Source organism: Oryzias latipes, chromosome 21 (genome assembly GCF_053564925.1).
Source record: "Oryzias latipes strain Hd-rR chromosome 21, Olatipes_Hd-rR_3.1".
NCBI classification, from domain to species: Eukaryota; Metazoa; Chordata; class Actinopteri; order Beloniformes; family Adrianichthyidae; genus Oryzias; species Oryzias latipes.
The window spans coordinates 11,247,265-11,270,311 of NC_136257.1; the positions used below are offsets into that span (position 1 = coordinate 11,247,265).

The 23,047-nt window shown below is 40.9% G+C and overlaps 3 protein-coding genes across 7 annotated transcripts; 1 reads left to right on the top strand and 2 right to left on the bottom strand.

The window, feature by feature from the left end:
- Positions 1–1,402: 1,402 nt before the first annotated feature.
- LOC101166262 (RCC1 and BTB domain-containing protein 1) lies at positions 1,403–13,275 on the top strand. 2 transcript variants are annotated; one of them, XM_011489350.4, is made up of 12 exons: positions 1,403–1,552; positions 2,769–3,003; positions 4,689–4,839; positions 4,914–5,080; positions 5,842–6,000; positions 6,074–6,181; positions 9,011–9,153; positions 9,224–9,414; positions 10,179–10,305; positions 10,396–10,547; positions 10,623–10,753; positions 11,805–13,275. In XM_011489350.4, exons 2-12 carry the CDS (start codon positions 2,878–2,880, stop codon positions 11,943–11,945), a joined length of 1,596 nt encoding a protein of 531 aa, XP_011487652.1. In that variant the 5' UTR covers positions 1,403–1,552; positions 2,769–2,877; the 3' UTR covers positions 11,946–13,275. The 2 variants fall into 2 exon arrangements, with proteins under 2 accessions (XP_011487652.1, XP_004081521.1); XM_004081473.5 differs by having other exon boundaries at positions 1,534–1,857.
- phf11 (PHD finger protein 11) lies at positions 13,272–18,638 on the bottom strand. Of its 4 annotated transcripts, none has more exons than XM_078940095.1 (9): positions 18,411–18,638; positions 18,265–18,326; positions 18,141–18,163; positions 17,976–18,007; positions 17,845–17,894; positions 17,553–17,685; positions 16,655–17,023; positions 16,517–16,588; positions 13,272–15,089 (listed from the first exon to the last, which is right to left on the bottom strand). In XM_078940095.1, the coding sequence occupies exons 1-9, from the start codon at positions 18,433–18,435 to the stop codon at positions 15,016–15,018; spliced, it is 840 nt and encodes a 279-aa protein (XP_078796221.1). In that variant the 5' UTR covers positions 18,436–18,638; the 3' UTR covers positions 13,272–15,015. The 4 variants fall into 4 exon arrangements, with proteins under 4 accessions (XP_078796221.1, XP_020568863.1, XP_078796220.1 ...); XM_020713204.2 differs by having other exon boundaries at positions 17,845–17,897; XM_078940094.1 differs by having other exon boundaries at positions 17,976–18,010.
- LOC144988869 (PHD finger protein 11-like) lies at positions 18,596–22,448 on the bottom strand. Its single transcript, XM_078940096.1, has 5 exons — positions 22,168–22,448; positions 19,209–19,313; positions 18,981–19,114; positions 18,851–18,879; positions 18,596–18,780 (listed from the first exon to the last, which is right to left on the bottom strand). The coding sequence occupies exons 1-5, from the start codon at positions 22,306–22,308 to the stop codon at positions 18,728–18,730; spliced, it is 462 nt and encodes a 153-aa protein (XP_078796222.1). The 5' UTR covers positions 22,309–22,448; the 3' UTR covers positions 18,596–18,727.
- Between the last annotated feature and the right edge of the window lie 599 nt (positions 22,449–23,047).

Sequence of the window (23,047 nt, forward strand, 5' to 3'; positions counted from 1 at the left end):
ACCCTCAGGACATCATCTGTGTCTCTAATCTTGATCAAAATAAACTTGCTGTTTAGCTGTTGGATTGAATATCTGTATTTTGTTGACTCTGAGCTTGTTTTAGAAACTTTATGGTGCAGATATCTCCAAATGTCTTAGATAATAAGGGGTTTCGTGAGGCACTAAAAAGTCAATGGAATATGCCTTTAGGTGAAACACAGATTTCCTTACCCCACATCCAAGATTTCTGACATTATTGTTAACCTGATAAGTGTTTAAATTGCAATTCTAGTTTTCTAATTCTAGTTCAAAAGGCTTATTTTATACAAAAATTGCTGAAAAGGATTCTCTACAGGTCTAAAGTTCTCCCAAATCAGTTTTTTTTTTAACAATCTCCATGAAGGAGGCAATCCTACGGATCACAAGCGATGCCAATTCTGTAGCTTTATGTGATTTTGAGAGCAAGAATCTGCAGAACAAATTCCGGCTCATTCTAAAGAATTGGAAGGCACCACATTTCCATTGTACCTACAACAAACTTGCAGTGGTTTGACCCAGAGTACTTCTTTTTTGGAAGTCCTTTAGAGACTTAAGATGGATTTAGTATTTTTTTTTTTTTACGGTAATCGTAAAATCCTTTGAGTTCAGAAAGCCTCCATTCTTTGCATTTCAATTTTACCTTATTTATTTTACATAAAAATGTGCATTTTTGGTTTACAAGATTTGTGGTACTAAAACATGTTATCCTAATTGCGTTTCAAAGGGTTGTTAAGATTTGTAAAAAATGTAAAAAAAAAAAAAAAAAAGAAATGTTAATATAACATCTTTGAAATAGTTATACAAAGATGTAGCCGTTGGTGGGTGTTTGCTGATTAATTATTTGTTTTAAATTATATGTATTTCCTAATCGATGATCCTATTAGTGGAATCAGGCAAAAAAAAAAAAAACTGGCACATTTAATCTGCAGTAGCAAAAAACAAAAAATCTCTGAATGAGAGATATGTGGCTCTTATAAAAATATTTTTTCCCCCATGGCTGTCAGTGTAAAGCGCTTTGAATTGCCTCTGTCGGAAAAGGTTTTTTTTTGTGGTTAAGGGATTCATAAATTAAAAAAAAATGTTCCAAGGGGTATGTTTTATTTTATCATATTTTTACTAATTCATATAATTTTCTGGTGTGCAGCTTCTCCCATTAAACAATATTTTCCAGTAATGTTTATTCAAAATCAGAAAATCCTTCCTATTTCAGTGAAAAAGATTCGTCAACTCAGCGTTTTTCCAGGTTGCATTTAGATTTTTATTTTACATTTTTAGGGGGAAGAAAAAAAAGCTTAAAAATATCGATTTTCACTGTAAAATCAAACCCGACTGAGTGTTCCTTTAAGGAAGAATGACCCATATTTTTGGCTCTCTGATCTTATCAGCAGATTCGATTGTTTAGGTCTTGTGATCACGTGACGCGCTCCCCTCTGGTAAATCGACTCGACGGTCCAAGCAGTGGTTCTTCTAGCTCACCTGTGGTCGCGCGCAGAAACAACTGTTAGCGCTATCCCCGACAGGTTTGTCGAGACAGGTAAGAGAAACGGCTACTGGTACGATGCTAAGTAACAAGAACCCATTTAAGACACGACAGTGGAACGCAGTTAGCTCAGATTAGCTAAGATTCTGGAACGGATCAGTGTTGATGTAGCTCGGATTTCGATTGGGTTGTGCTGTCTCTCGCGGGACAGTCAGCAGAAAAAGGCGTCTGGAACAAAAGCAAACGTGATTCAGCGAGTTAACGGCGTTCGTGCTGCGGTAACAGCGGGGTTTGCAGGTTGGAGTCCACTCGTGATGTAGCGGGAGGGCTTCACCACGTTGAGACGACACCAACCTAGGGTATTTGGTCAAACTTTGTCAGTACAGCGACGTCACTGAGGTTAATCTATTGTTTCTCCAAAAATAGAATTTGGTTAGACTGTAAACGCTCAACTATGAAGCGGAAGCTCCTTCTGCTTCAGAGGACAGGAAACTTAGGAAAAGAGCTGAGCGGCCTTCAGTCAAAAATTCAAGTCCTTTTAATTTATCTCTTATTTCTTTTTATTTCTATTCATTATCGTGGTTTAGAACGGAGCAGTGCAGGGAGCTTGTCGCCCGCCCACAACGTATTTTCTACGTCACGAATGCGCTCTTTTTCAGAAGCAGTTTTCCCCTCAAATAAAAAATTTGTGGCCACAATTTAGTTTTTCGTCATCACAAATGAGTGTTTTATGATCATTTTGTGTATATAAATTAGCACAAATTAGCATTTTGTGCACACAAATTAGTATTTAAGTATCTTTATAGCCAACTGCTAATTTGTGGCCACAAAATGTTAATTTCAGGGAAGATTTAATTTATTTAAAAAGTTTTAATGTCATCTCTGGGACTCTATAAGTCCTGATTCTCAATAATCTGAATGTAGAAATACTCAGAAATGCAATTTTAAGCTAAATCTTCTTTATAAACGTCCTCTATCATTAGAAATATGCTACGAAATCATGTTAAAAACACATTTTTTGTCGGAGTGGGTTTTAAAAAAAAAGTTCCTGATGAGAATTTGTGGTGAGGATGGATGTAAATACAAGTCTGGCTAAATATAATGAGCAATTTTCATTTTTATCAACTTTTATTATATCAAAAATTTTTGCTCCATATAAATGTGAAAGGTTTATGATATGAATGTTTTTAAAGTATATATTTTTATTTTATCCAGGTCTCCATGACTTTTACTTTAACGATTTCATGTTTGGTACTCTCTGACTCCACAGTGGTGGTAGCGCTGGCGGCGTTGTCTGTGGAGCCTGCCCTCCTGGCCCCGCCCCCGGACCTCTATCATTTCTGAACTCCACTCCAACTCGCCGTTTTCACCGCATCATCATGGTGGACGTGACCAAGTGGCCCATTTTCAGCCTGATGGGGCTGGAAGAACTCTCCATGATTCGGAAAGCTTGTGTGTTCGGCTCGTCTGCTAACGAGGCCGTTTACGTGACCCACGATGACGAGGTGAGAGGAAAGGAGGAGGAAGAGTGGTCCATGCTTCACCAGGGGAGGAGGAAATGCTTTGTGTTGTTTCAGGAAGAAGAGCTCTTCAGTCATGCTGCTTTTTGGACTGTTGGTTGTGTCGTTTATGTGAATGTCACTACCTAAACGTTCACTCTAGAGCTTTTTTAAATTGAGAAAATGGCCAAAAACAAAAAATGCAACTTTTGCACAGCATGTAGCATGGGAATATGAGAAAATTACAATTTAAAGATAATTCCTTTTTATCTAAAATCCTTTCAGGCTCTCTGATATTAAGGGTTCTTTAGTTTAATGGCGAGTTTACATTTTCTGAAGTAGTTACTGTGGTCAAACAAATCTCAGGCTTCATGAAGCTTAGTCTGAGTCTTAGGACAGTTCAACTTAGAGAAAATTTGGGTAATATTTGTATTAAACTGCATTACAATTTCAGATATTTTATAAAGCTGGAATTTAAAATGATTTTAAGATTTGACGGCAAATTTATATTTTATTAAACAGGAAATGCTTTTTTTTCTAAAGCAACTGAATAGAGTAACCTAACAATTTGTAAATGTAGGATTGCTAGTAGAATGTTTCAGCTGTACGTACGGTTATGAGTAAGATAGAATTGACATTTTTGATGTATTTTGACATACGTTGGAAGCTGCTGGAGAGTCACACCTGTTGATTGGTGGAAGGTTACAAAAATAGAAGGCGCCAAAACCAATGCCAACGTTTGCCGTCTGCAATCTTTTCTCAAACAACATCAAATGCTTTGTATATGCGGAGTACCAAAAGCCATTCCTAAAAAACCAGAGCTGGATCACCTCCATAGTTGTTGTCGATAATTTGGTTTATTCTCGATTGCACTACTAGGACGCCAAGCTACACAGTTGGTCTTCACCCTGTATGCACCATGAAGGTCCAACTTTGAGTGGAAACACTCTCCTGAATTGCCAGGACCATTCTAAACTGGACCGGGCCGCTTAGTGGAAGCGAGGCAACAGTGATGCAGTAGCAGAAATGTTTTCTGCAAAGTCAACCTGGTTGTTGATATCAACCCCCATGAGTCTGTGTGGGGAGGAAAAACAGGACTTCTGCTTAGGAAAAATTGAGCTGTTGATGTTTTCCACTCTCATATAAAGACCCTCTCTGAGGAAAATGGTGTTTTTAACATTCTTTTTCTGATGGAGGACATATATTAAGAAAGTTAGGCTTAAATTTACATTTGAGGATTTCTTTTTTTCAAACTGTTGTGAATCGGGAGCAGACGAAAAAAATGCTATTGAAAAAGATCGTATACCTGATGTTGAAAAATACGTTGGGTGGGACACGAGCTCCCTGCTCCGAGCGCTAAGCAACGGGCAGGGAAAGGAGGGGCGGGGTTTCTCTGCACCAACAGTCCCGCCCACAACTCGGTGGTGAATTTCTGATGAACTTCTGCTGCTCTGCAGAAACTATGTCCTAGAAAATTGCATGTTTTTAAAAAAATGCTAAAAACAAAATGATCATATTTAAAAACCACTGGGAACACTCTGAATATAGATCAAAAGTTGATTGGAGTGAGTCTTTAGGCAGAAACACAGCATGTAATCACACTGTCATGCCTTAAGCAGTCTACAGACTCTTGTCATTGGTCTTTTCCTGATGCTCTTCCTCTCTCTTGTCCGTGCTCGCTCCTCCTATAGGTGTTTGTTCTCGGACTGAACTGCAGTAACTGCCTGGGAACGGGGGACAGCCAGAGCACCATTGTTCCCAAAAAGCTGGATTTCCTAAATGGGAGGAAGATTGTGAGCCTCAGCTATGGTAGTGGACCTCACGTCCTGATGGCTACAGAAGGTATGCACAAAAACGATCTTCCTCACAGTTGGAGCAAACGATGCAGGAGAATGACTGATCTCTTTGTGGTTCAGATGGAGAGCTGTTTGCCTGGGGCCATAATGGCTACAGCCAGCTCGGGAATGGGACAACCAATCAAGGCGTGGCTCCAGTGCTTGTGTCTGCAAACATGCTCAATAAGAAGGTGGTGGAGGTGGCCTGTGGGTCTCACCACTCCATGGCTCTGACGGACTCAGGAGAGGTAGGTCTCTAGAGGTTTATAAAAACAAAAACAATGCCCACAGAAGAAAACCAGTGTGAAATCCTCTAATGGCATGACCCAGAGGTATTACCTAATCATTCTGAATCTAGCAGGAGTCAAAGTACAATCAGATCTGCAGCTGATCCATTTGAGCTGAAATGTCAAAAGAAAAACGCAACAAATCGGAGTACAAAGGAGTCGATTGTGCTTCTTGGAAAAAGGGATTCTACGTGAAGTGTCCAAAATAAATTAAAAAAATCTGTATTTATCTAAATTCCCACCATTATCTGAAGCATTCCGCAGCATTTTAGCAGACTTGGTACAAATAGGTTTTTACTCTATATTTCTCAAACTGGATTTACTTAAACCTGATTTGTTAGGAATGTTAAACAGACCAGCTCAGCAGAAAAAGTCATTACTGAACCAAAAACTGAACCACATTTTTTTTTTTTTTTTTACAGGTTTCAGAAAATCTTTTCGTGTTTGACCTGAGGTCCCATTTTTAATTTGATTTAATGCTTTTTGGTTGCATTAAATCAACTTAAAAGCTGATTACTCCCTTTTTTTTCAAATTTGTGAATGAGTTCTTGTATTTCATTGCCCTGTGGGTTGCTGCTGTTGGACCACCAACAATTTAATTGGCTCCATGATTGCTTTAAATACAGTTGAAGAATAAGAGTCCCTTTTTTGAAAAACCCGTTTAAGGGGCGCTTCACTTGGAAGATTGAAACTAAGATTTGGGTTACATTTCCGTCTGTTAGGTGTATGCGTGGGGATACAACAACTGCGGTCAGGTGGGCTCAGGCTCCACAGCCAACCAGCCCACGCCTCGCCGAGTGTCCAGCTGCCTGCAGAACAAAGTGGCTGTCGGTATCGTCTGTGGTCAGACGTCTTCGTTGGCGGTTGTTGACAATGGAGAGGTAAGGACTCATTCAGACACTGGAACTCGACTCTGACGGCCACGCCCTTCACAGCGCCTTTGTCTGTCCGCAGGTGTACGGTTGGGGTTACAACGGGAACGGTCAACTTGGACTTGGGAATAATGGGAACCAGCTCACTCCCTGCAGGCTTGTAGCCCTGCAGGGCTTATGTGTGCTTCAGGTAGGAGGTGCCACTTTCTAGTTGGAAAGGGAAGCCGGTTAAAAAGAAATAAATTCAACAACTTCTCTTTTTTAAAATTTTAAATAAACAAGTTCCCTGTATAAAATGTTACTATTTTTAAATATATTATTTCATAAAATAGAGAAATATAGTAACATATATAGCTGATGTGATATTTATATGTAAGAAAAAGAAAAATAATAATAATACTAACAGTGCTAATAATATTTAAGAACAGTTGGAATATTTTAAACTATAAACTACTGAGATGTGATTGTAGAATCTGAAGAGGCCTCAGGTAGAATTCTGAGTGTCAAAGTGAAAATGTTACTATTTTTACGACTGCAAAATTGACTCACTGGCCACGTTTATTAGGTACACCTTACTAGTAGCGGCTTGGACTCCTTTTTTCCCTCAGAATTAACTGCCTTAATCCTTGGTGAAATAGATTCTACAAGCTACTGGAAACCTTCCTCAGAGACTTTGGTCCATATTGACATGACAGCATCACACAGTTGCTGCAGAAATGTTGGCTGCACATCCATGATGCCAATCTCCCGTTCCACCACATCCCAAAGGTGTTTACACCATTACTACACCACCATGGCTCAGGTAGTTGAGCAGGTTGGCCAATGATTGCTGGTTCGATGATTGGCGTGTCCTCTGGCAAGGCACTTCACCCTCCCTGCCTCCAGTGTGGCTCCACCGGTGTGTAAATGCGTATGAATGTCCCGGTGATGGTCAGAGGGGCTGTAGGCTTGTACTGGCAGCCACGCCTCTCAGTCTGCCCCAGGGCAGCTGTGGCCACATCAGTAGCTTACCATCACCAAGTATGAATGAGGAGTGATTGAACAATGGACTCACTGTAAGCGCTTTGAGCGTCTGGAAAAGTACAGAAAAATCCAATTCCGTTATTACCACCACCAGCCTTAAGTATTGATACAAGGCAGGAGGGATCCATGCTTTCATGTTGCTGATGTCAAATTTAGACCCTGCCATCTGAATGTGGCAGCAGAAATGGAGACTCATCAGACCAGACAAGGTTTTTCCAATCTACTATTGTCCAGTTTTGGTGAGTCTGTGTGAACTGTAGCCTCAGTTTCCTGTTCTTAGCTGACAGGAGTGGCACCCGCTGTGGTCTTCTGCTGCCGTAGCCCATCTGCCTCAAGGTCCGACATGTTGTGTGTTCAGTGATGTTCTTCTGCAGACTTCAGTTGTAACCAGTGATTATTTGAGTTACTGTCACCTTTCTATCAGCTGGAACCAGTCTGGCTGTTCTCTGAACTCTGTTATCAACAAGGTATTTCTGCCCCACAGAACTGCCTCTCGCTGGATATTTTCTCTTTTTCAATCCATTCTCTGTAAGCCCTTGAGATGGTTGTGGGTGAAAATCCCAGTAGATCAGCAGTTTCTGAAATCCTCAGACCAGTCCGTCTGGCACCAACAACCATGGCACGTTCAACATCTCCTTTCTTCCCCATTCTGATGCTCAGTTTAAGCGTCTTAACCAGGTCTACATGGTTAATCCCTTGGGATTGGCTGATTAGACATTTGCGTTAACGAGCAGTTGGTCAGATATGCCTGACAAAGTGGACAGTGAGTGAATAATGGTTTCATTGAAGTTTACTGATCTAATGAAGTCAACTTTTTTTATCTTAAAAAAATTGCACATAGCCAGTTTATCAACAGACATCCATCCCAAAGTTTAGGTCCTTCATTGTTAACGTATATTGAAGTGTTTTTATCCAAATGTATGCAGATGGTACTGCAGTGTGTATCAGGAGAATATCACAACTTGTTTAAAACTGTTTTCTAAAGTTAAATAAATCATGGAAAAAGGTCTTCACTTAGAAACTGAATTTCTAGAGTCAACCCAAATGTTTATCGGGCAAAGGGTGCAGCTTGTGACTCAACATGTAAGTCATGTATAGAATTTCTGTCATGAAAATAAATTCAGTCTTTAGGATGCAACTCAAACAATAAAAATATAGATTGATTTATAAAAGAAGGAAAACCACATTTTTAAATTCTTCTCAAGCTATTTCTGTCTAAAACCTGTCCGTTTACTGCATAAACTGTTCTAATCCCGAACATAAACATTTAAACATGTTGGATTACATAACCTTGTTTAGTGGCTTTGTTTGATACCAAGAGCTGCTGGGTGCAGAAAACAGGGGGCTTGGTTCCACCCTCCGTGACAAGTGGTCCCAACAGTTTTATTTGTTGGAGCTGCTTCCAAAAGGAAGTGTTCTCCCACTGCTTCATCTGAGCATGTGCAGTAACTTTAAGGTGTAGCTCAGAGAAGAGCTCAACAACAATCACGCTTTTTAGCGCTCACTATGCTACAAACTGCTCCCGTTTTAGGGGTTTTCTTTGTTTTGCTTTAATATTTTAGTGCATTCATTTGTTACAAATATTCAAAATATTGTAGTTTTTTTTTTTTTCTTAATTTAGAGGAATTCTTGTGTCTGTCCAGGGACTTTCTTTAGCAATTTACCCCCATTTTAGACATTAAGAGAAATAAAAATTCACATTTTGAGTTGGTGATGGTTCTCAAAAGGTTTTAATGCTTTTTTTCTTCTGGAACAGCAGACAGGAAATACTTAATAGCTTGTTAAATGTATTTTTGTTCATGTTAGGTATAAAATATTAGGGAACATGTATGGAATATGTAAAAAAAAGTATTTGTAAAGCTGCAATAACAAAAACTAAATTCAGTCAGAAATTATATTTTTAGATGAAACCCTTTGCTAGTCGGCACAAAGTGACATTTCAGGATAAAGGTTTTTATTTTTGCATAGTTTCACATAGAATTGTGTTTCTCTCTAGATTGTCTGTGGGTACGCCCACTGCCTGGCTCTGTCGGATGAAGGGGTGCTCTATGCTTGGGGTTCCAACACTTACGGACAACTGGGCACGGGCAACAAGAGCAACCAGCTGAGTCCGGTCCAGATCATGTCCGAGAAGGAGAGGTGAGAGCCGACCGTCCTTTCCCCGCAGCAGCAGCAGCGCTGCAGCAGCTTATTCTGCCCCTTTCTGCAGAATCGTGGAGGTCGCCGCCTGTCACTCCACGCACACATCAGCTGCAAAGACTCAGAGTGGGCAGGTGTACATGTGGGGCCAGTGCCGGGGCCAGTCCATAGTTCTACCGCATCTCACCCACTTCTCCTGCACCGATGACGTCTTTGCGTGCTTCGCCACTCCCTCAGTGATGTGGCGGCTTCTGTCTGTGGGTACGAGACTAAACCGGAATTTCAGCCATTGCTCATTTAAAAATTTTGTTTTTTTTAAATATCAAAGTGTGCCAACTCTTTCCTGGAGGCTGAATCCAGTCACGACCTCGTGAACAGGTCTTGCACAATGAGACTGAGGAGAGGCGTGTTGCTCATTACTGCCTTGTTCCTCTGTGTAAGAAAAAAAACAACATTCAGGTCTGTTCTCAGAAAAGCAGCTGTTCATTAAAGTGCATTATCACTCACTTCTTAAAGTCCCACTCCAATCAGCTTTTGATCTTTTGTGGTGTTTTAATTATGATTGTGCCGTTTTTAGCCAAAATCTAAAAACGAAGACATAGTTTCTGCAGAAGCCCTCAAACCCCTAAGGAGTGGAGCAGAGAGCTTGTCGCCTGCTGTTGTAGTTTTTACATCACACCTACATTTCCCCCCTAATTGCATTGTTTTTTTTCCATCTGATCCTGGTTCATCGCAACTGAGAAATACTCAAAAATGCAGTTTTAATCTTAAACTAATTGACATATGTCCTCCATCATCATAAAAATGCTACAAGAAGTTGTTGAAACACCCAAAACACTTAAAAAAATTGGATTGAGTCTTTAAAGGACTGGAATGTTTTGTGAACATTTGATCGACTTGAATGCAGAAGAATGCCGTTTCTTTGCTTGTAGTTAGCTGAAGGGCTAATGTGTCAGTGGGGGAGGGTTTGCAGAAATGAGTCTCAATAGCGGTGAAAGAATATTTGCGCTTGTTTTTCCTACCAGAGCACGATGACTTCTTGACGGTGGCTCAGTCTCTGAAGAAAGAGTTTGACAACCCAGAGACGGCTGACCTCAAGTTCTGCATTGATGGGAAGTACATCTACGTCCACAAAGCGGTCCTCAAAATCAGGTTCAAATTCACCGCCTTGACCTCGAATTCAAAACTCCTCGCCTGCATTAACGGGTGCATGCATTTAGATTCTGTCCCTCTGCTTTGTAGATGCGAACACTTCAGGTCAATGTTCCAGTCTCACTGGACCGAAGACATGAAGGAGGTGATTGAAGTAGACCAGTTCTCCTATCCAGTCTACCGATCCTTCTTGGAGTTCCTCTACACGGACCACGTGGAGTTGCCTCCTGAAGATGCCATTGGTCTGATTGGCACACACCTGTCGGCCGGATTTCTGCTGAGGTCTCCTCTGTGATGGTGTGTTCGTGTTTCCTCAGGGCTGCTGGATCTGGCCACCTCGTACTGCGAGAATCGTCTGAAACGTCTGTGTCAGCACATAATCAAGAGAGGAATCACCGTGGAGAACGCCTTTTCCCTGCTGTCTGCCGCCGTGCGCTACGATGCCGAGGTCAGTCTTTGCTTTATTTTGCAGGAGTGATTGGACGCTTTTTTTTATAAGTTCTGTATACTGTGTTCCCTCACTACATCGTGGTCTTGCTGTTTTGGGAATTTCTGCATGTTTTCTTTCTTTTTTCTTACTGGAACAACACGGTGTTCTGCGTCCTGATTGGCTGTTGACTTTGTCAATCTCCTGGACTTAATTTTCTATGAAGGTTTAAACTTTGAGAGTTTTAACAAGATGGAAAAGTGTTAAAATGTTCATGTCTGTATGAGAAAAGTAAAAAATGTGCATTGAGGAGTTTTACAACCTTAAGATATAGAAGGATTATAAAAAAAAGAAAGCTGACTACTTTATAGATTTCTCATTTTTAGAACGTAACTCCAGCGATAAACAAGAGAACACTGTATTTACATGACGTAAGTAAGAAATCTCTAGAAGGACTCCAGGTTGTCCAGAAGGCTGCTGCAAGGCTTTTAACTAATTTACCCAAGTTTTCACACGTTACGCCATTGTTAATCCAGCTGCACTGGCTCCCCATCTGCTACTAGTGCATTTTAAAATCCATACAGAACTCTTAATGACCAAGCACCAGTCTATATAAAATACCTTGTGCAGCCGTACACTCCTAGCAGGTCCCTGAGATCATGTGACGATGGTCTGCTGGTTGTTAAGAGAACCCGGTTAAAAACTAAGGGTGACAGAGTCTTTGCAGCAGTGACTCCATCTCTCTGGAACTCCTTCCTCTCAGCCTCAGATCTGTAGACTGTTTTCTTTTAAAAAGCAGCTAAAAACCTATATATATATATATATATATTTTTTTATAATTACTTTTTCATAATTCTTTTTATATTCTGTGTTTTACTGTGAAGCACTTTGTGATTTTTATCTTTTTAAAGATAAGTTTATTTATTATTATTATTTTTGTTGGAAGAAGGTAGTTATTTGTTTGACAAAAGCTGGTTTGGAATGAAAAGTAAACCTCATCTAAGAGTGACATGCTTTTACCCAAATGACATTAAATGAATCGTTTCTTTCGCTGTTCTGTTGTGCCTTCCAGGATTTGGAGGAGTTCTGCTTCAAGTTCTGCGTGAACCACATGACTGAGGTGACCCAGACGGCTGCCTTCTGGCAGATTGATGGAAATCTGCTTAAAGATTTTATATGTAGAGCCAGCCGCTGTGGAGCCTTCAGGAACTGAGGTGAGGATGGGACAACTGTTGGACTCCAGAGGTCAATTCGACTGCGTCATCGCCTCAAGTCGACTATCAGCAGAAACTCTTACGATGTTCAACACTTCAATCAGGTTTGGTTTGAATTCCAGTTCTGGATAGACTCGGATGTACTTTCTGGAATGAAAGGCTGATCCTCAACGGTTTTACTCTGTGCCTCTAAGAACACATTTATGGTTTGAAAAAGAAACAAAAGATTTTCCTTTAAAGTTTTCTTTTTAAGCAAGTTAGGTCTTTGTAACAAAGCAAAATTACTTGCCAGTTGCTTCCTATAAATATTTTTTAAATAGTTTAGTTTATTTGTAGTGACTGGGTTACTTTACTTTGGAATTATTGGAATTCCACACAATAATAAAACTGTAAAGTTTAGGAAACCAAAGAAAAATGAAAACTACATTTTAAGGAAAAAACAAAGCTTTTTATTTTCTCATTTGCCTGCTAGTTTTTAAAATTGAAAACATGTTTTTTCTTTTCTCCCCTTCTTTCTGAGAGTAAAGTTGAGGATTTTTTTTCCTTTGTAGGCCAGCTGGCATCTCAAAACTTTTGCCTTGGCAGCCAAAAAGAGCTTCTAAAAAAGTGAGACAAAGTAACTGAAGAAATATAAAAAAAATTAGATTAGGGCAGAAAGTAAAGAAATTAGGAATGTAAACTAATTATTCCAAATCTAAAAAGCTAAATATATTTTCTATTGAAATGTTGGTGTTACACGGGGATTTGCTCTTTCAGGTTTAGAATTTTGTGGTATTTTTCAGTCATTCCAGAAATTCTTAAGTTTGCACTTTTGTTTATGATGAAAAACATCCTGAAAACATTGCACCGCGTACCTCCAGGGTTTGAGGATCCAAACGAGCCTCTTTGCACATTCGGATGTTGGAATTCTAAGAATTTGAACACTTATGGGTTTGGAACCTGCAGCAGTCTAAGCTGAATTCAAATTCTTAAATTGCAGAAGTGAAAAAATACAAATGTATTTCTGTCTTAAAACCTTGATGTTAATAGTTCATTTTGTTTCACTTTGGGCATTAAATTAAAGATGAAATGAGTTTTTTACAGTAGAGTTTTTACATAATAAACATTAAAGTGTTGACAAAGTGTTAATGGAGGTTGGAGACGTCTTAGCTGCCTGGACCTTCAGGTATTTTTTATCTGCACTACTTGTATGACTTTTCAAACAAAAGTATTATTCAACTATTCTGTCAAACAATACATAAGTTAATAGTCTCTATTGTACTGAGGATTATGGAGTGCCAGTTCAATTTTGTAACTTTTGCATTTGAAGGAATAAAGATTTAAACTTTTCTTCAGAATCTTTTTTTTATTGTTTTCAAATCTCATTGGCTGCAGTTCCTGGATGTTCTGGGTTTCTACTCTAAACATTAAGAGAATAAATAAATGTTACAAAAGATGTAGTCATAAAAAAACATAATTATTTAATAGCACATTGTAAAAAAACAGGTGTACATTCTAAATGTTATTGATAATGACAACATGACAAACCTGAGCTTTTCTTGCACAAATTCCAAACATTCTGTGAGGGCTTCCTTTTTCAGTTCAGTCATCTAAAACATTTCAGAAGATCTTTTAAATCTTCTAAAACCACAGATGGACGATGAGATCCTTTTCTGCCAGTGAGTCTCCCTGATATTCTTGACCTTATAGCCACAATGACTGTAAACGCAAATGAGCATAGCATCTCAGGATGTATTCAGACTGGGGAAAATAGTTTGTTCCAACTACCTTTCAGGGAGGTGCTGTCTCATCATTGTAGTGTTATGGCATTATTTTAAGAGAATTCTGTTAAGGATCTTTAAGGCAGCTTTTAGGATGACATCACAGCAGCGCTGGGCGCGTGTGGCATGACGAGACACAGATAAGCACATAAGAAGAGTTTTCAGCGGTATTAAAATAAACGTTCTAACAAGTTAACATGTGGACCCTTTTTTCTGGATGATCACACGACAATCAAGGCTTTATATTTGTCCGCAGCTCAAATGTTGCTTCATCCTGACTGTGTTTACATCACGTGACCACCGGCTACGGTGGCCGTTTTGGTTCAGTTGTTCCGCTCCGGGAATGGATTGTGTTCAGACTGAGGAATCTCAGAGCGAACCGGAGCTCAGTACGACTGGAAACAAACCATGGGCACCTCCAAAGAAGGGTCCGAGAGCGTTTCGGGTGCCGTGCTGCGGGCTTTTGGGTTGTCTGGGCCGGTAGAGAGGAGGGGCCGCATCTTAAGGGAGCACAGGTGTGTCTTGCAGTTCCCTTTAGTGCCAGTTCAATGCGACCACCGTAACCCTTGTGCTATCCTAGGCACTTTAGTGGGTCTAGATGACCCAACTCCCAACATTAGACAGTGCGCTGAACCTTTTTTCTTTAATGATTTGTGAACCTCCCTGGTGTCCATGGATTACATGAAATCTTTCCACCTTTATCCACCTTTGTCATGGTAGGGAGAACACGTCAATGGAAGAGTGGGGTCATAGGATAGCACAAGGGTTAAGAGGCATCATGAAAGTAGAAAGTATGATTGTCATGCGTGTGGTAAGTGTATCGTGATGTATTTGTATGGACAATGCAAGTTGCATGCACAAATGATGGCGCACTCCAGTCATTCGTAAGGTGCCTGTCCTTACTGAACAAATGCTGCACGCACCAGGTGTGCAGGTGTTACTCAAGTGGCCATAAGCTGCTCTACGGGCTCACCCGGTTGTCTACAATCTTAAAATTTCAAGTTTGCAAGGCAGTTGTGACAAATTTTGTGTCCATTTTCATTTTTTTTTACTTTCACACCAGTGGCAGTCTATCTGTAGCGCCAATTATCATGCATTTTCTCCTGGAGACCTGAAAGATGACTGCTGCTTTTAGCCGTAGAAGGCATGGAGGAAGACCAAAGAGGAGGTTTGATGAAGGAGATGAGTTGTTGGTGTTAGCCAGAAGGATGCAGAAGAGAGGGTTGGAAGGAGGCAGTTGATTGGCTGTGGCAACCCCCTAAAGGGAGCAGCTGACAGGCAAAGAAGAAGAAGACTGCAGCTGATGGCCTCATCTCAGAGCTGAAACCACCTCCTCCATGGCTGCAGCTGCTGTTTGCAGCTCTGTTAGCCGTCTTTGTAAGTCTGGAACCAGAGTGATCAGACCTGCAATCAGCTCCCACAGTTTACAAACAAGTTGGTTTTTCTTTTAACATGAAGTGTATCTGAGATAAAGGTGCATCTCCTGCTTTTTAGAACAGAAGATGCGATCACTTTTCTGTAGGCTTTGCTCATTTTCTGCACAAAAACTTGACTTAAATCTTTGCTGACTGAACAATAATGTCAGCTGCTATACCCTTACCGGTACAGTGTTAAGCTACGTTCACAAGGATGCGCTAAACGGGCATTCTTGAAAATACTTTTTTTAAGTGTATGGCGTTCACACTGGACTTAAAACTAGTGCAGGTCTGCCACCTACAGTTGGAAAGGGCTTGTTGTGAAATGTCAAAGTGGTGCAAATCGGGTGAATCTTGCTCCAGGCTTTTTCTTTCACACCTCTATTAAAAGACTTGATGTCAGGATTCTCGCTGGGCACAAACTGCAATTATTAGTTTGTCCTCCATGATCAATTTTCAAACGGTCGGCACTTCTGAATTCCTGACTGGTCAAAGTTGAACGGGTTTAATGTTTGATATTCAGTTTGTACGTAGAGCCTGAAAATGGTCGTAGAAACTTGCATAGCGATGCGTGAATGACAGTTTTGAGTTCGGAAGCCCAAAATGCTCTTTTTTGTTTTGTTTTTTTGTTGAGATAGACTTTTCACTGAAAGTGATCACTTGAACGCACGTTGCTGAGGGCGGTGTGAACGTAGCATTACACTGCCAAACTGGGGTTTGTCTTTTACCTTCAGTGTAAAAATATTAGACTAACAAATGGAGTAAAATGTGTGGATTTTACATGGAACTGAAAATAAATCACAGAGCAAATTTCAAACCCAAGTGTTGAAGTTGATTTAGCACATAGGAGGCAAATAAAGCCTTTATTTAGCGTAACATGGCTGTGAATCGTTGACTGTATATGAAAACTGGACTGAGCGACCCCTCCCCCTGCCTTCTTTACAGGAAATACCCGCTGCTTCCATAAAGTCCACATCCCATAGACTTCTACAGAGAAATAAAAAGCTATGACTTATTCATTCTATTTATCAGAATTCTTGCTAATTCTTTCTCTGATACATTTTTTGCTAATCCTACTTTTTTTCTCCTGTAATGCAAGTTATTCAAGTTATAAATTGTCCAATCAGATGCCTGAGTAAAAGGTTGCCCCCCCCCCCCCCCCCCCCCCCCCCCCCCGTCCAAAGTTATAAACGTTTGACTGGTTTTGGACCAGTCACTGCTTACTCTCATGTGGTTCCAACATATTGGGACAAAAAGGCGACTGAAGTGACTTTACATTGTTGGAACCAGAAAGTAAACCCTTTCCTGTGAGTGACGTCACTCCTGCTCTGTCCAGTTCTCACATACAATCAATGCTGTGAATGGAGAAGAAGCCTTCCACTTTAAAAATGTTACCTTTTTGCTGAGCGACAACGATGTTCTCCAGCTGACCTGAAGCCTTCATCACTGACAGGGCACGCTCATAATCTGTGCAGGAAAATGATTGACACTTCACCTTTTGATTCAGATCTTGGCTACAGCGTGTTCTCTTACCCTCCTGACTGGCCTCATCCGCCTGAATTCTCCTGGAGAGAATGGTTATCCATCTGATGAAGTCACTGAAGAGGACCTGCGTGCATTTGGCCGCGTTGCATTTTCTCCAAAAGCCGGCTGAGTCGTTTGCAGGATCCTCATGGGGGGGCGGTGGAAACAAAGGAGGGGAAGGGGCCGAATAGATGTCGACGGTCACATTCATGGGTTCAGACGGAGCCACCCCATTCAGGTTAACGGTCAGGTCGGCGCCGGAAGAGCGCTTAGGACTGGAGTGACGTGGAGATGGAGCGTGCTCAGTGCAGCTCTCCTGCAGGAAGGAGCCGTTGACGTCCTCTTCTTCAGGAAAATGGTTGGCCTGGATACTGAACTCTAAAAGCAGAAGTCGTACTAGGGTCAGATGAGTTTACAAATCCATCATCTTGCGACGTTCTCACTGGGTGACTCCTGTTTATCCCAAAGCCTGTTGTGAACCCTTTCTACGAATTGAACGATCTCTGGTCTTAAAGGCAGCACTAGTGGAGGGCTGCATTTGATCGTCATTGGGGGAGCCAGAGGCAGCTCTGCTGTTCTCTGAGAAAACTTTGTAGTGTGGTCAGCACACGGTGACTACCTCTTCTCCAGGACCTAACTGCTTTCACAGAGACGGCAGCAGGAGCTCCAGCTCTTTCCCTCCTCTGCTACAGCTTTAGGAACTGCAAACTCTCCCCCTGCAGACTGCTCTGTGCCAACGGCGCCGTCCACAATTCAGAGACGAATTTCTAATGTTTTAAATCCACCTTTGCAAAATGTAGGTAAACGAACATTTTAAGCCTCGGTAGCACAACAAGTAAATATCAACTGCCAGTATGATGCTGTTTCTACGCAGCGCTTTAAACACGTATGTGATAGACTGCCTCACCCTCACATTCCTTCTTGATGGTCTGAACCGCCACGCTGAATCTGGCGTTTTCAGCGGCTTCATTTGTTTCTGAGCTGGACTGACGGCTGCAGGAAGCCCTCGCATGGTTCAGCAAACTCTCTGACTCGGCATCCTGAAAGGGAAAGCATTGCATCACAACCACTCCCTGTTTGAGGCTGGATTTCAGTGAAACTGCCTGGAGTTGGGTCAGTTCACAGAATAACCTCCTTTTATTCCAGCATAAACAGCTGGGGGGGGTTCTAGTGTGTTGAAAGTGTATTAGAAAACGTACCGATATGGTTTTATCATCGTCTTCATCACATCCTTCTTTATCAACGCGATCTTCTAAGAGAAGATTGAATAAAGCCGGTTAATCGATGTCTTGGTTTGGGTTTTAGCCGTGGCGTTGTCCTGAGAGCTCACCTGTTTCAACAGACGACGACTTCTGTGGCTCGCTGCTGTGACGGAACACCAGGAAAAGTTATCCTCTATTCTTCTGAAATAACCTTTAAAAATCTGAAACTGATTCAACTTGAATACCATACAGCACTATCAGGAAGTTAACGGTTTTAAAACAACATGTCATACCTGGAGGGCTGCGGCACACGTGACTGACAGGTGAGGAGGTTCAATCGAAAAAAACAAACACACAGCGTTCAATGACACGTCTTCAGTCCGTCATAATGATGAAACCACTGACGGTCGAACTTACCTGCTGCTCTGGAGAAGAGTTTAGGCTTTCATCCGATCCGACTGGTGCGATGAGTCCATCACCTGCAGGAAAATGGGTGTCACAGCTTAAGTTAGTGACAAAATCTTCAAAGAGGGATTCTTTGTCTTCTGAGCGAAGGGCTTTACCTGACTCCGAGGAATCATCTGTCATTATTCTTAAACTTTTACGCTTCACTTGGGAGAGATTCACTTCTTCTTCTTCTCTGTAACAAAGAATTCATGCATAGTAACAATGAATAAATACAGAAGAAAGTTATTGGAAACTTTTTATTTATCGATCTCGATCCCACACCGACTATAAAACATAAAAAACTATCAGAGGCAGTGGATCAGCGTTCCCTCTGTGTAGCCTCCCTGTCAACCTGCTCCAATCCTCCCTATTAGGGTGAACTCCCACTGCCTCAACACTGGTGTCCACAGTGTTCTGTTTTGGGGTCTCATCTTTATGCTGATGACACACAGATGTTCTCGACTCCATTGATGGACTCTCCATTTACTGTTTATAAAACATTTAATTGAATCCACTTTTGCACTAAACATAGAACTATATTTCCACAAATACTTACCCAACTCACTGTGACTTGGGCAGTATATCCTGTCGCATAAAACAGAGAACATTTTCATGCAGATTTTTTCTTCAAAAAGCATTTAATATAAATGTTTTCACATGCAGAGTTATTCTTCTGTCACACTAACCCATATTTGCCATCTACTTGATCCTCAACAACCTTAGCTCCATGCTCAACAGCACAGGGGTAATGGAAGGACTTCTTGCACTTTTTGATTTCACAGCCTGCAGTGGCGCCTCTCTTCCTACAGTGGGGACATTTCTAAAGGAAGACAGCGGCGCGGTCCACGTCAAAACCCAGCATGCACTCAGTGGATTCAGCCTGTGCAGTCAGCGCCGCCTTCAGGGGGCTTTACCAGTCTCTGTCCTCTCTGGACTTCCTCCAAGACATCATTCACCGCGAAACCAAACAGGTCGTCAAACTCCGGCGAATTCTTGCAAAAAATGCCAGAGGAATATAACTAAAAGACAAGAAAACAAGTCATTGGTTTCTTAAATGGACTGAATGGACTGTGCACTAAGATAAAGGGAAAAGAAGATCCTCCATCCAACACACAGAATCCCTTTTGGGGTCCTGTAGTTGCTGGAGCCTATCCCAGTTACTGTAGAGCAGGGGTCGGGAACCTATGGTCCTTTTGATGGTCACATGTGGCTCGCAGACAAATCTTTAATTATAATTTTTTTTTTTCATTAGACCAGTCCTTCTCGGGCGCGATGCGATGCCAGGGGGGCGCGCAGTAGTAGCGGCGCTTGGAGAGAAAAAACCTATGCCACAATCAGATCACTATTATCTGTTATCACAGAGTTTGTAACAGCCTGAAACCTGTGAATTGCCGTGCCTGCAGCTGCAGGGACGGGATGTGTGAGGAAGAAAGGGGGGGGGGGTAGTGGGCACAGGCAGCAAGGTGAATCGCGCATGGATTGTCAAAACTTAAAACACGCTGCCCGTGACATACTGCAGCGTGTGAGTGTGTGTCCACGTCTGCATGTGAGCAGTCTTTCTCACATCTAAAAACATTAGCACCAGTAGTCCTAATATTGGTAAGAAATACTCATCATTTATTAGCAACAGCATAACAATGTTTTAAAAAAAGAATCCACAGACTTATTCTACTTTAAAAGTGTTGAAATTACATTAAATGCACACATTCACTTGTATTTTTACTTTTAAACATATTTTAGTGGATTGGGTGGCTGTTGGGTTGCGCTCTAAGTTCCGGAGTTCATTGAACGCATCAAGCAGTGATGGTGATTGGCTCTCAGCCTGTCATTGGGGAGTTTGGACCAATGGGGTTCAGCTATGGACTGAATAAGGGAAATAGGAGGGCTGTTGCAGCAGTTGCAGTGAGGGAATAAAAAGTTGGGGGAAGCGCTCTGGGCGGGAGAGATTGAGGAGTTGCTGAACAAGTTGAACGGTGCTGGTTACGGCCTGCAGTAACCACAATAAAGAACCTTAAAGAAGGTTAAGTCTCCGTGCCTCAGTGGGGGAAAGGGATGCTACAATATTGTATGGCTCTTTCGAAATTCCATTTAAAAATATGTGGTGTTTATGGCTCTCTCGGCCAAAAAGGTTCCCGACCCCTGCTGTAGAGCCAAGGTGGGGTCCAGCCTGAACAGGTCCCCATTCTGTTGCAGGGACACACACTCATGCACGAACACATGCAACCCCAGGGGAAATTTAGATTCACCAGTTAACCGATGCAGCGTGTTTTTGGACTGTGGGAGGAAGTCTGAATGGCCAGAATAAACACACATTTGCATGAGAACATGCAAACTCCACACAGATATGGGACCCAGCCTGGATTTGAACCAGAGCCTTCTTGCTGTGAAGTGAGAACACTTCAGAAGTACTCTATCACAAATGTACAGAGTAAAAAGGACAGATAAATCCACTGGTTTGGCACCCCTGGATTTTTTAAAGCTCCAATTCAAAACTGATGTCATCTCAAGGCTCCACATAAAAAATGAAAAAAAAAAAAAACTGAAATCCATTATGACTGTTATAACTCATTTGATCATCATAAATCAATGTTTTCTAAACCCTGTTCTTGTATTGTGTTCAGATTGTTTCAATGAGGAAGCCGGTAAACAAAAGATAAAAAAAGATTTTTTTTGTGATAAGCAAGTTTTCACTGATAATTTGAATCAATTTTACCAATGTTGCATGCAACAAACAAAAAAAAATAGACCAGATGTGTTATTTTTCATCTGCTTTTGATTTACAACAATCTGAATAAAGAAATACTCAAAAATGCGACTTTAATTTCAATTTTCCTAATGTATGTCTTCCATTTTTGAAAAATGCTACAAGAACATGATAAAACACCATTTCCATCTGATTGGGTCTTTAAGTAAAAAAAATGTTGCAGTAAAAGTACTATTGCAACAGTTACTTTGGTAACCTGGTTTTAGAAAAGTTGAATATATATATATATATATATATATATATATATATATATATATATATATATATATATATATATATATATATATATATATATATATATATATATAAACAAAAAGTAGTAAACTTAAAGTTTATACTTGAGTATACTGTAGACCATGTACGTGTAGTATATGTAGGAAGTACCTCTTCAGACTAAATTGGCATATTTTAAGTTGAAATATCACACTGATATCATATAGATAATATATATAAAAAGTAAACTTTAAGTGTACTGCCTCGCTTTTAGTATGGACTAAGTATACTCAAGTAAACTCCTTTTTACTAATCAGATTTACCAAAGTTACCAAAGTAACCCGATTACTTAATTAATTACTTACCCCAAAGTGAAACAAACGGAAGCCTGGATTTAATGGGTTTACCTTATAAGGCATATAAACCGTGATTGCTCGCTAGTTCACGGGAGATGGACATCCAAATAGAAAAATAAACTTATATTATATTACACAGACAGTGGTCGTATGTGTTATTACTGTTGCATTCTGGGAAATAACCGGCACCAGCGTTGTTCCGGGGTGAATGTCAGCGTAACCCTTGTGCTATCCTAGGCACTTTAATGTTGGGAGTTGGGTCATCTAGACCCACTAGACAGTGCTCTGAACCTTTTTTCTTCAATGATTTGTGATCTTCACTGGTGTCCATGGATTACATGAAATCTTTCCACCTTTATCCACCTTTGTCATGGTAGGGAGAACACGTCAACTCGATGGTATAATGGTAGAGTGGCTACCATTGAGGTTGTTGTCTCTCAGTGCTTCACTGAAACACGCGAACATCGCTTTGCTGTTAGCAGCGATCTGCGCATGGGCACAACCCGAATCCAAAGGGAAACAAACATGGCTTTTATTTACCAAACAGTTCTGATGCGCTGTGGTGTCTATCATGACCGTGTCTTGGTGTTTCGTCGAGATCTTGAGCTGTTTCGTCGATAAGGCTCCGGTCACCTCCGTTTCTTCAGACCGCCGACACAAAATACAAGCAACTTTATTCATTTCTAGTCACGAGGTCACAGGAGAACGACCTAATTCTATGAAATAATTCTGCCAGGTTGTTACGCTAAAGAGTTCGTTTAAGGTCGGTTTGGCCAATCATTGGTTCTGTCCAAGTTGCCAGGTTCTTCTCCTGAGATTCACCTTTCGGTTTAGCGCTGAGAATGTCTCGTGCCTGCATTTGTGACTGTATTTTTCTCATGAGAGGACCGTAGAGGACATGTATAAGAATATTAAGAATAAAACCGCATTTCTTAGTATTTCTTTGTTCAAAATGATGTAGGTCGGATGCAGACAAAACATTACAGTTAGAAAAAGCTTAATGGTGGGATGTAAAAGCCCCTACCATGAGCTCCCTGCTCTGCTCCATTCTGATGCATCCCACTTGCAGACAAATAGATCCATGTACTTCTTTGGTTCCTCGTCTGAGCTTGAATCTGGATCAAAACTGTATGGCTGGATAGCTCCAATATTGCTCACCATTTTTGTTGCATCAGTAATGTTAGGCTGGAGGTGTGAGGGACTGTAAGTTAGTGGGACAGAACGTTAACAGATGGTCGTCGGGATGTGTTGATGGGCTTACTCGGCGCCATCAGTCCTGCCCAAAATTCAGGTGAATTTCTAATAAACTCCTGTCGCTCTGCAGAAACTATGTTCTAGAAAATGACACAGGTTTTTAGATTTTGGCTTAAAATTGCATATTCATGACTAAAAGACAGCTGATACCACTTTTATAAATAAT

Excerpts from the sequence above, each read along its gene's own strand:
- LOC144988869 (XM_078940096.1), bottom strand. The coding sequence starts at position 22,308 with ATGAATAAAGTTGCTTGTATTTTGTGTCGGCGGTCTGAAGAAACGGAG. Across the intron at positions 19,314-22,167 it reads CAGCGCATCAGAACTGTTTG|TTATATTCCTCTGGCATTTT; the intron begins GTAAATAAAAGC and ends CTTGTCTTTTAG. Across the intron at positions 19,115-19,208 it reads TCCAGAGAGGACAGAGACTG|AAATGTCCCCACTGTAGGAA; the intron begins GTAAAGCCCCCT and ends GTCTTCCTTTAG.
- LOC101166262 (XM_011489350.4), top strand. The coding sequence starts at position 2,878 with ATGGTGGACGTGACCAAGTGGCCCATTTTCAGCCTGATGGGGCTGGAA. Across the intron at positions 6,001-6,073 it reads CGGTTGTTGACAATGGAGAG|GTGTACGGTTGGGGTTACAA; the intron begins GTAAGGACTCAT and ends GTCTGTCCGCAG. Across the intron at positions 10,306-10,395 it reads AAAGCGGTCCTCAAAATCAG|ATGCGAACACTTCAGGTCAA; the intron begins GTTCAAATTCAC and ends TCTGCTTTGTAG.
- phf11 (XM_011489351.3), bottom strand. The coding sequence starts at position 18,435 with ATGACAGATGATTCCTCGGAGTCAG. Across the intron at positions 18,327-18,410 it reads AGATGATTCCTCGGAGTCAG|GTGATGGACTCATCGCACCA; the intron begins GTAAAGCCCTTC and ends ATTTTCCTGCAG. Across the intron at positions 17,686-17,844 it reads ACGATGATAAAACCATATCG|GATGCCGAGTCAGAGAGTTT; the intron begins GTACGTTTTCTA and ends TTTCCCTTTCAG.